General features: G+C 42.0%; 1 protein-coding gene across 1 annotated transcript; it reads right to left on the reverse strand.

Moving 5' to 3' along the window:
* Positions 1-2,169: 2,169 nt before the first annotated feature.
* Positions 2,170-9,398, reverse strand: TAF5L (TAF5-like RNA polymerase II, p300/CBP-associated factor (PCAF)-associated factor, 65kDa). Its single transcript, XM_010022091.1, has 3 exons — positions 9,230-9,398; positions 5,622-5,726; positions 2,170-2,900 (listed from the first exon to the last, which is right to left on the reverse strand). Exons 1-3 carry the CDS (start codon positions 9,369-9,371, stop codon positions 2,170-2,172), a joined length of 978 nt encoding a protein of 325 aa, XP_010020393.1. The 5' UTR covers positions 9,372-9,398.
* Between the last annotated feature and the right edge of the window lie 2,928 nt (positions 9,399-12,326).

The following is a 12,326-nucleotide window of genomic DNA, read 5'->3' on the forward strand; positions in this document are numbered from 1 at the left end:
TTATATATATATACACACAAAGAGATAACAAACCCACTAGTATAGCTTTACTGCCATCCTGAACAAGATCTACCAAAACTCACACAGTTTTAGACTTCTGTATCTTCATAGGAAGGACCTATTTGCTTGCAGCAAATCAGAAATCAAGCTGATGATTATTTCAGGCACTTCTATTTAAACACAGTATCCAAAGCTATTTACAGAATACAGAAATCAACCAAAAGAAAGAAAACTCAGAAACCTTACAAAACCCAGCCAAGTTTAATCTCCTCACAAGTTATTTGATAGAATACACTGAAGCAGTATCAAAGCACATGCAGAATTTCTGTTCTTTGTCACAGTTTTCATCAGGTTTATGGCTGTGAATTGCTGCTGATCAGACTGCAATGACAGTCTGAAACACAGCCCCTGTCTGACTGAGCTGCATGAATGATGACTGCAGCCCAGTAAGGATGGTCTTGTTTGGTCTGTCTTGGCATCTGCCGTGGAACCCAAGAGGGTGCTGGTCTGTTCCCACCTGCAACTCTGTAGGTCCTTGTGTATTTTCACTTAGGACTCCCTGTCTGCTTAAACCACGACACTCCCAGACACTGGAATTTATTTCCTTTATGGTCAACAGGCTTTCATTTGCATTTGGGAAACATAACCAGCAATCTGTTGAGGCTGGGGTCCTCCCTTAATTCTGAACTCCTGATCAGGTCACTATTTTTGTCAGTAATGGGAGTTTTTCAAGGCAATGATGACTTTGATCTCTGCTGGTCTTTGACCAGTTTTTGGGTTTAGACCTATGCACTAATACTGCAAGATACACAACACATTAAAACAGCCAGCAAGAGCTTCCACGGCTGTTTCATAATACACATACAATATTCAAGTATCTATCTATGAGCCAAAAAAAGCTAACAGGCACTCCTGATAACCTGTCAGTATCTCGATTTTCTGTAGTCTGGAGCCAGAGGAGGTGACCTGCTGATTTACCAGAGAAATTTTCTGTTTCAGTTATTGACACCTGGTTTCCATGACAGGCAATATTACTCACGTGTCCTGTGAACTCTTGCAGCTATAATGAAAACAAGTCCATAGTTCCATCTTGGGCTAGTCTGACCCACTCACCCGCTCACTCTGCTGAAAGGGTTAACCTGGGGAGCAGTTAGCTATCTCACCTGGATGCCTGCCTCTCCTCCTCAAGCTGATTAACAAAGGAATCCCTAACCATAGATGTCTCCATACTGCAAGCTCTCCACACTCTTCCAAAATAAACAGAACCCTGCCACTGGGTATTTTTTGTAAGAACAACAGTGGAAAAAAGGATGGTGCTAACCCCCCCCCAAAAGGGTGTGATTAAACAAAGGGAGAGTCAGAAATTCTGATCTCTAACCAGATATAAGATGCACCGTGGGCAGCTACGGCAAGAGGGGAGAGGAAGGGTGTGACTAGAAGGGGAAAAAAACACCCCAGTAAACTAGAAGATGCCATCTAGCCTGGCATGTGAAGGCATACACAGCCCTGCCTTTGTCTCCAGTGCTCCAGAGTGGGAAGCCTCTGCAGTTTCTACACTGCAGATTCCCCAACAGAGACATTTCACATAATTTTTCCATGCTAACTCTTCACCTCTGGATAAAGTGATAACTGAAATTCAGTTTTGCACTTAGGCATCCCTCCTTCCTCAGGCCTCAGACCAGCCCCCTTTGGCTCCTTCCTTACTCTGTCTTTATTTTCCTCTTCCTTCATCTCCTCCCTTCTATCCACCCTTCTGACTGGTGGTTCTGAGCTTCTTTCTTTCTAACTTTCATTCACCACAATGTGTTTTTACTGCCCGCATGTCCTTGTTCTATCTTCCCATCCACAAGAAGGCTCTACACTCCTCAGGGAAGGAAGCCTTCTCCGTACCAGGCTGCCTGTGTACCGCTGTCTGTTCAAGGACAGCTGGAGGAGAGAGATCGGCACCTAGGACTAGCAAACTATGACCCGAGCACAAACTCACTGCACCTCAGTGCACCATTTACAACCACCACAGGGAAGAACAAGGACAAGAGTAGGCTACAAGATTTGTTTGTCGAGGTAGACAGGCTGTGGAACAGCCCTACAGTCCCTGGAAACATCACTAGATATTCCACAATGCATGCCTAAAGCAGAAAGGGCAGAGCGGGGGGGAACAGGGAAAGGTATTCAGACCTCCTCATCCAGGATGTCACAAGCCAGATGGATGCGGGACACATCAGCGAGGTGGGGCTCAGATTTTAGCTTCCTGGAACGCAGGCTCCACAGCTTCACACACGAATTATCGAACCCAGCAGCCAGCAGCTTGCTGTTTGGTGAAATCTCTGCAGTGTTCAGCAACTGCTCTGTGTTATAGAAGGCATAGAAACAGATGGTCGTTAAGGAAGGGGGCCCATCCTTGACACGTTTGATGCTGTCCTGCAGTAAATCCAGTGCTGCCTCGTTCTGCAGAATGGAAGCTGGCATGTCACTGGGTTCCAGGCCATTGCTCTCGTTGCGTGAGGAGCTCCCACCAGCATAGAGCTGGTAGTCAGTCCTCTTGGCGGGCTGCACATCCAGGTGAATGTGCAAGGTCAGGACTTTGCACAGGGCATTGTTGTTGTCACTTTGGAGGTAGCGAAGAAGGTAGTTGTAGCTGTCCTCTTGAAGGCGGATGACATACTTGTTGTCCAGAAAAGCCCGGAGCTTCAAGTTGGACAGGATATCTTGAATAGTCATGGTAGTCTGCAACTGCTCAATGATATCCTTCTGGCTGGCATTCTGCAAGAACATGCCATGGAAGCGGCTGTAAAAACTGTCCACTGTGCTTTTTAGGCCATTCTGGACCATATTCAGATGGAGGTAGACGAAGAGGGGATACAGAAGAGGCATCACTTCATGGCTGTGCTGAGAATCTGAATCTATATAAAAAACAGCAACAAACTGTGAATGATTTCTCAATCATTTTCCACTGGGTATAAAACAGAGCAAGGACAACTGCTGCAAGAAACCTTGACAGTGGCATCAGAGAGCAAGCAAGAGGAGACTTTTGTTGGTGCATCTAAATGAAGCTCTGTCACCTAAAGGAAATACACAGGACCTACTACAGATCTGAACAGAGATTTTCAAGGGAAATCTCTGAAGGCTCTGAGGGACCTTGTCGGAACAAAATGCAAAGATTTCAAAACCCTTTTTAGGCATGGGCCAGCTATTAAAATACCACCTCATAAAATATATGAGAACTGAAATTTTCTCCTCTTTATTTAAGAAGAACATCTGTGCCCTCTGTTTACTGCAATAAATAGACTTCAAAATTTACTCATTATATTTAAAATAGTATTTAACAAAATTATTTATTTAGCTTGTGTGGGCCTGAACTTTGGTGGCTTTTTCCCTACTCAAGTTCAATAAAACTTGCACGTGGAGCTTTGGATGGAACTGATTTGTCTCAAGGAGAAAGGAAGCTAGTTTGCAAAATGTACCGCAATATGCTGTGTGCTCTTGTTTTATTTCTGTGCCTGCTCATGTGCAAACCCCAGCAGTAATTCCTAGTACACAGTGTTCAAACTGCCGATGAGGTTGTGCTGTACCTTGCAGAGACTCATCTGTCACCAGCTTCTTGGGGCTGTCTCCCTCCCAGATTCAGTTGGCTGCTGCTGTAAGGAGTGGAGCTCTGCCACAGAACACCATGGCAAAATACAGAGCCACTACAGCAAGCTACCAGAGGATCACAGGGTCCAAATTACTGGAACAAAATAGGCACTGCTGATCCTCGAACAGCACTGCTGGTCTTCAAACAGCATTGCTGCTTTTCAACTTGAACTTCCCTCCTGCCACTCACCAATGCACATTCTTTTCTTCCCCCTTCCATTAAGTTATTTTTCCTCTCCTGTTGAGCACTCCTTCAGACTTTCTCTAGTCCACATTGTGCCTCTCTCCCATTTCTAGGTGAGCAACTACAGAGTGTGTGGTATATATATGTATTTGCGTACCTAGGCATCATTTTCATTTCTGTCCCACTGAAACTGGGCCAAAGCTAGTGAAACCAGTGGTCTGTGTGTAGTAAAAACTCTAAGCAGCAGCAGGTGCTTGTTTCTAGAAATGTAACATGGGGAAGGACCCCACTCTGCAGTGGGGGGAGAAAGGGTAGAGATGGGAAGTCACCAGAAATGGGAATAAAGAAAATGCTCACCCAGGAACATAGGAAAAGAGGTTACAGGAACTGGGACTGTCTAGCCTGGAGAAGAACAAGGGGGTATCCAACTGCTGGCTGCAGTACCCAGTGGGACATTATGGAAGAAAAGGAGCCAGCCTCTTCTCAGAGGTGCTCAGTGAAAGGATGACAGGCAAGCTGCTGCAAGGGAAATGCTCACCAAATCACTGAGCCCTGCAGCTGGGGCCTGGAGGTGCAGAGCAACCTCCATACTTTCTGATTTTCAAAATTTGGCTGGACAAGGTCCTGCGCAATGTGATCAAACTCCAGTTTTGCCCTGCTTTGAGCAGCTGGTTGAATTAGAGACCTCTAGAAGAATTCCTAGTTTATTCAGTGGTCCTAGTCCCCTGCCCACTCCTCAGGCATCACAGACATGGAAGTGTCCTGCTGTGCCCTGCAGCTGGCTGGGAAGTTACTCCCTTGCACAAACAGAAGCAGTTCATGTTGTAAGAAATCTGAGCAACATGGACAAAAATCATGAAAACACTTGACCTGAGCACCAAAACCATGCCTAGCACTTCCCCAAGTGATATTTAAGCCACTAAGCAGAGCAATCATACTTCTTAAAAATCTATTAAACCGTAAGGATTTACCTCCAATACTAAAGTGTTAAACTGCTCTAGGTGGCAAGGCGAAGACTTCACTATTTTCTGCCTCTGTCTTCCTGCCTGCCTCCTCCCCTTTCCCTTCAACGATTATCAGGAATATTAATCACAGCATTATACACACTGGGATCAAATCCTTACACTGGACAAATGCAGATACGCCCAAAGGCGGGTGAAGTGGCTTTCCTTGGGGCTATTCTTTAAAAATCCTATCTCCTTTCTTCTTCCCACATTTAGGACTATTAGAAGAAATAAGGATATTCCCAGGAGTACCTTTAGTTTTATTATTATTAAAAAGTTATATTAAAAAAAGAAAAATTATTGTTGTCTTCTGCATCACACTACAGAAGGAGGATTTTTTTTTTTTTTTACTTTCTATCATATACCTCCAGTCTCCAAGCCAGTACAGATAAATTTAAGGGAACATTCTCCCTTAAAAATCTAGACCATCATAAAAATAAGCCAACTATGAATAAAATTAAGAACCTAAACTAGTAGACAGAGAGGACTACATTCACTTCTAAGTTACCTGCCTCTCACATAAAGCACTCTAATCTTCCTTCTTGTCCTGTATATATAGAAGACCTACAAAGGCCAAATAAGGAAGGGCAAACAGTCAGCTATCTACAAAAGCCAAAGGTACTCAAACACTCAGACAAAAACAACACCAATAACAAATATTTCTAATTGTACTACCTGAAATCTCACAACTAGAAATCAAGATTGTTCGAGACATGAGTCTAAGTTTTATTATATTGTCCTTTACTCATTAAACCGATAAAAAAATCATCTACTTTCCTCTTGCTTTGCTTCCTGGTATTTACCTGTGAGAAAATTGCGTAATCGTCCAAATTGTACTTCATATTGCTGTGGCTCCGCCAGGCAGGGAGCTGCAGACACCACGTTGGCACAACCAGATTCAGATTGGACTGTGAAATAAAATAAGTAATAATTAAACAGGGATTTAAGGAGTTTCGCATGTGTGTCCGGAAACAAAGCTTCTCATGAAATCCAAGATAATGCAGTCGTCATATGAATTTTCACCTTTCTAACCGTCCAGGGGTGACATAGTCTGAAGCATCTAAACATGGCATTAACAACCTAGCCAGACTGTGAATGAGAAAGTATACTGAAAACTTAAAAAAAGCCAAACTTAAAAATCTCAGCTACTCACCTGCTTTCCCAAGAATATACTTCTAAGTTTTCAAATACAACCTTACGTTTCCAAGAAATTCCGAGTAATACCATCACGGATGACTTAACAGTTCTACAAGATGCTCGGTGGTTTTACTACTGTGCACTCAGAAAAGATGAGGAAAGCAATCTACGACTTCCTCCAAAAAAAGTTTCTTTCACAGCAGGACCCACCAACAATCATGGACAGGAGGTCTGCAGTAGCACTACCTGAGAGTCTCAAATTCCTTGTCCCAGTCATTGGTATTTCCAATAAATGACAATCATTATCATTTACTAGTCTCCCGGAGATGATGGTGAAATCACACTGAATCTCTAAGCAAACACTTAGTAGTTTTTAATCAGAATGTGTCCTCCTCCTTGAGGATTTTAGGTTAAAGGGCAGCTGGTATCTGACCACAACCCCAGTTTTTATGGTCTCCTGCAATGGTGTTACACTGATCTTCAGAACCAGTATCAATGCTGGTAAAAGTGGTTCTGGACTATTTAGAAATGGAATTGGCTTCTGCTCTGGCACCAAACTTTTGCTCTCCTGCTGACCTCTCAGAATCCGACAGGGGACTTTGTGCAAGTTTACAGACACCCACCAACATAACCTAAGCATACACAAATACTAGTGATTAGAAACACAAGTTACAGAATGATAACCCATGTGTTTCTTTGTCTGCTCCTCTAAGAGCATGAAAAGGCAAACAGTTTCACTGGTTTCCTTTCCTACATTTTCAAATATCTGTAACTATTCTCCCCTCCACAAAACCTGTTTTCATTACTCTCACTTCAACTTCTTTCAGTCTCCCCTGCCCCCCACTGCTTTCCATCCTCTCTCTTTGCCTTCCTATTCCCTATTGATCGCTTTTTGTTCCAGCACTTGGCTTATGCACACAGCCACAACTCTGACAGCCCTGGAAGTCTATAAACAACATCATCAAATGTTCACATGCTAAAGAGAGATAGGCCAGCCTCCAGCTCATCTCAATGCTGCTAATTAGAAAGAGATCACCACATGGTGTACAGGCAGCCTGTTGCAGTTCTCCCCTTTCTCTTCCACTCTCTCTGGTAAGACACTCTGTCTTCCTGGAGCTTATGGAAAAATGGGAAGTATGTTTACCAACTCTCTAGGGCAAGCTGAATTTACCTTTGGAAGCAGAGAGCAGGGCTGCGCTCATCATCCACTCATGGGAAAGAAAAAATACAGATTCCAGCACTAGTACCCTATCTTCTTTCTGATCAGTTTAGAAATAAACAAATACAACCTGTTAAAAGATGCAGATACACCACACTTTCTTTCTACAGCCTGGCTGCTTCAGAAACTGAAAGCTGGTAAGAACTTGAGGCCCACATACTGGTATTACTTAGTGGCTAAAATAAAAAACTCTGCTATTTGGAATCAAAATTCAGCATAATCAATATTCAGCATGAGAAAGTAAACTGCATGCACGCATTTATAGTAACTCAACAATGTTTAGTGACAGTTTTCACTGTCACCTATTGTAAAAGCAAAGAAAAACAAAAAATATGATGGCCTGTCTTTTGTTTCCCTGAAATAAAGCAATGCAGGCTTTAAAATCAGGTCAGTTTTCATTCAGTCTGCAAAACTAAGATGACCACAGCAGAAAGTATTTTCAGCCTCTGTTTTCAAAGTAAGTACAAGCTGGGATTTTCTTTTTCAACAGTTATTCATGGAACTGCAGCATACTGACAGCTTACTATGAGCATGTCTGACAAGTAGTACACAGCTTAATACATGAGAGCAGACCATTTTCAGTTCTAATGAAAACTGATGACTAAGTTCTGAATCACCAGCCACAAAACTCTTGCACTGGCAAGAGCACACAGACTAGTAAGAAATTTAGTAATAACATTTGGTGGAAGATTAGTAAAAAGACAAAACCCAATCAGACACTCATTCACTCTCTTTCCTGAAACCTGTTTTTTCCTGGATGATGCCATATGCAAACGCGAGGGCTTGTAATCCAATTCATCTCTCCTATTTCAGATACTCCTGTGTCTTCCTGGCATGGTTCGCTCCAAGTTCTAGTCTTGTTTCAACACTGCCCTTTTACCCACTTCTCCCATAAAATCTCCCATCAAAAATAATTCAGCATTTTACTTTGGTTTCATTCCTCCCCCATTTCCCCCAAAATTATTTCAGGGAGTTACAACAAACTTCCGATAGTTACTCTGACAACAACAAGGAAATGAAAAGTACTAAGAAGATGTAAGTCACTTGTAATAACAAAATATTACCCAATTTCCTTCAGGCCCCTGAGAAAGTCAGACTGAACATTTACTCACCAGTCACTCATCCTTGGATTATAACTATGGCAAAATAGAGGTGGGAAGAGCTATTTTGGCATCCAATCTTACCTAGTTACAAGCACAGAGTTATACAGCAACTAATGCTTTGTCAAATCAAGTTGTATCACCAGTAATTAAGGTCTCCACCACTCTTAGCCTGGGATAGCGTCACAACCTAAGCAGTTTCATTTACAAAAACGCTTCCTCCTTGCATTTTCACTCAAAGGTCAGCCCAGTATTTTCCATCAGTTTTACAATTAAATTTGATCTTTATAACCTCCACATTGCTTGCATACTTTCATTCGTACATGCTCATGCAGTAAGATAGTTTGCTGTAACAAAAATAATAGAATGCAGACTGTTGCAGACACGATTTGAAAAGCAAGTAGTATAGCAGGATTCAAAAGCCTTTAAGAAAGAGGAGGAAGGGCATGCAGGGAAATAAACCATCTCACCCACTGAAGGTTTTTTTGTTTATTGTTAGTTTTTTTTCCAAGACACAGCAGAGAAAGAAACCAGCTTGTGTCACTGCTGTTTCACATGACATAACTCTCCTGGAGTACACAGGTGCAACAGATTTTCATGCTTCCACTTAATTCCTCATCTAGGTTCTTCTCACCTTCATCCCAAAGCACCACTACTCAACAGACTTCATGTTCTTTGGGATACAACATAAGCATCTTCCACTACACTGATATATACCCTTCCTATGCTCCTGTTTTAGCTGCTGTTTCACCGACCATGAATCTCACCTGGTTACACCTTCATACATATTTTTATTCTTCAGAAGTTCCTATCTTACTCCAGCTTCACACTGAGAAATTTATTTCAAAAGGAGAGCTGTCCATACACACAGACAAATTCACACAGTTACCAATGTACGTATGTACACTCGTCACAACTCCGCAAGAAGCATGTGTAGAAAATACAACAGCCTTACCTGTGAGATTAGCTGCCATCTCTTCAGCAGTCTGACACAGCCTCAGCCCTTGTTTTAGGGGACCTTCTGAGTCCACATACTGACGGCGCTTGAGGTAGCAGGACACTGCCATCTGAATCTGTTCTGTGCGTACGCGTTTCATGACCTCAAGAGAAAAGAAAGAGATGATGAGGCTTCTTGCTTTGTAGGTGTATGCTAAGATAAACACACTTCATATGCTAAGATAAACTGACAGAAACCAAACATCTCAGTATTTTAATTGCTGAAGACAAACAACTTCATTACTGAAGAAAAGAAACTTTTATGTATTTGCCTCTCCGTACCGAGATTAACTAGGCACTTTGAATCAGATCCCTGAAAATATTTTGCTGCCTAATTCTATTACTTTCACCAAGGAATCAAAAAAACTTTTGAGGATTCTGGACCAAAATTGCAGTGATGAGCTGCAGCATTTGTTTTTGTTACAAATAGCTCATAAAAAGGGGGTGTTTCTCCTCCTTGCTTTTTTACAGTGGCTGTTTGGGTATTTTTCAGTCATTTTCTGATTCCTCTGCTTGACCAACAAAAGAACCAATTGCATTTCAGTCAGATTAAGTCCCCAGAAAAAAATAAAGGGAAATTAAAACAAAAGCAGAGCCTTTTGCCTTTTTCACCTGCCCCCACCTATCTAGAATCCCCTCCTATAAAAGTCCTCACAGACACCACTTGCTAGTATCTCAAAAGTGAAAGGAGCCCAGTGCTAGCTTTTAATAAAAGAATCTCAGTAAGATGAAGGCAATCACCCCCTTGCAATATGAGTAGTCCCTGACTGCCACCAATACTTTGCAATAGTCATTGATTTTACACATAGGTTTAGACAATCTAAAAGGCTTTAAGTAAAGTATAACTAAGGGACGTTTTTATTCTATCAGAGTAATAGGTAAAGCCTGCACCTACACGTTACAGCTCCACTACCAGTGACCTGCATGTGTTTTACAAGTGCCCACGCTTTCTGGTTTGAGCAGCTAAATCTGATGAAACGTAGCTTCTCAGAGACACAGAAGGATGCCCTTCCCCCCTTGAAGAGCTGTATGTCCCACAAAATGACAGCATTTAAAAATGATCGTAAATGAGCCTTTTCTAATAGCCATGTGCACTTTAGTGCTTATCCCAGTTGTTAGAACAATAAGCCCTCTGTGAAGTTCCAAGCAGACAGAGATGCGAGGTTTCAGCAAAAGTTACTTTGAACAGATACATGGAATTGCAAACCCTTATGCTTTGGCAAAAGTCTTAAAAAGATTTCCATTTTTTCTCAGCAAAGTGGAGTTTCCAAAACATTTCCAAAGAAACCTATCAAAATAAATTTCAATCACAACTTTTTCCACTCCAAAAGCAAACCTCTTTTTCATCTTCCTTGCAATTAGAGAACTTATATCTGAGTATTACACTGTCTCAACTACAACACTTCCGCTGCTCAAAACTGGAGGGAAGATAGAATTCTAGTGAAGACCACGAAGAAGGCTGAACTTAAGGATGGACCAGCATCTTAGCACCCTCCTAGAAAACATCCTCAACTAAGCTTTGCAACGTGTTGCGTTACATCCTGAATTTCAGCCAGCAGCACGGACTCACGAACAAGCGACTTGCCCAGGTTCACCTCTGCACGTACTCTGCTGTACAGTTTAGGTTTGGGTAGCAACATAATTGTATTTGAGATGCTTTCAGAGATGCATAGGTGATATCTCATAGATTTCAAGTCTGGAAACTATTTTGGAGAGTTTGCTTCTAGATTGTTATATTTGGCTTATAATCCAAAAGAGCCTCACTCCACAAATGGCACAGAACAGATTCATCTAAATGTTTCTGAAGTGGTTTAGTCAGTCTGAACTGTGCACATCAGTCTCAAGCCTGTGGTTTAATAGCAAAGAGAAATATCCTTGCCCATTCTTTGGTTTAGAGTCAGTTACAGGATCAATTTGCACCAGGTTAGATTTGGTGAGTACAGGTAATTCTTCATAAACTCATAATGGATCAGAGAAACCAAAAACTGGTATGTGAAAAATGCAGAACTCCAGAAGACCCTTTGAAACGACAGTGACAAACAAGAGCAGTGCTGAGGTCAGCCTTTTCAAGCTGCTGAACGAGCAGATTATGGACAGAGAAAATGGCAAATTTTAAATGGTTGGCAAAAAAAGCAGTAGGTAACCCCAAATTCTAACAGCAGGATCTGACATGTCAGCAGCAAGAGAGAAGGGCCTGTGAAAGGAGCAGTCACTGGCAGATGATTCAAATCCAAGCATTTTCAGAGCTTTAGGGATAACAGGGAAGCCCCAGTTTCTTCAGCCAAGTCTAGCAAGGTGGCATCTGCAGCTGCTTTATGCAATCTGTACAGCTTCTTGCTCCCTTCACATACTTTGTGTACTCCTCCTGGCAGTCGCAGTAGTGGCTGTTACAAGCAGTATCTCCTTCCCTACTCCCAGGTGACAGAACAGGAACTACTTTACAGGAAATGCATCTTCACCAAGAAACACCCGTTGGCATCAGACACATCAGCCACACCATCACCCCTACTTTCATTTCAGGTCTTTGCTCCTTCATTCACTTTGCCTATATACTTCACCCTCAGCTGTACAAAGAGCAATGTCACAGAGGCAGGGAAAACATGCATGAAAAGCGCAAGAGCATCAAAACCAGCATTCATACAAATATTCTTTATCAAGCCCTCAAAATTAGAGTGTATCATAAAATTAACAGAAGGATGGCCTGCCAAAATGCCTTTAGCTGTGTTCAAGCTAAGCCAGTTCACAACAAGTCAAAGATGCAGAATTTAAAGGCAAAAAAGGACAAGCCTGACGTTTTAAACTCCAATTAATTTAAAACTCTAGCTCTCATCACTGAAGATAATCTCTAAAACGTGAAACAAACTGAAATCATACAGCATTCCCTGTCCATGCCTGCAGAAAGCTTGAAACAATTGGCCACAAGTCCCAGCTGCCTCGTTCTTCTCAAACAGCCACAGAGAACTATAAATACTAATGCCATTAATTACTTTTACTGATATGCAAACTACATAAGGGAAGAGAGAAGAAAAATCACATAGGGAGTCTGCACAGCAACA

Source organism: Nestor notabilis, unplaced genomic scaffold, assembly GCF_000696875.1.
Source record: "Nestor notabilis isolate BGI_N333 unplaced genomic scaffold, ASM69687v1 Scaffold33429, whole genome shotgun sequence".
In the NCBI taxonomy this organism is placed as follows: Eukaryota; Metazoa; Chordata; class Aves; order Psittaciformes; family Psittacidae; genus Nestor; species Nestor notabilis.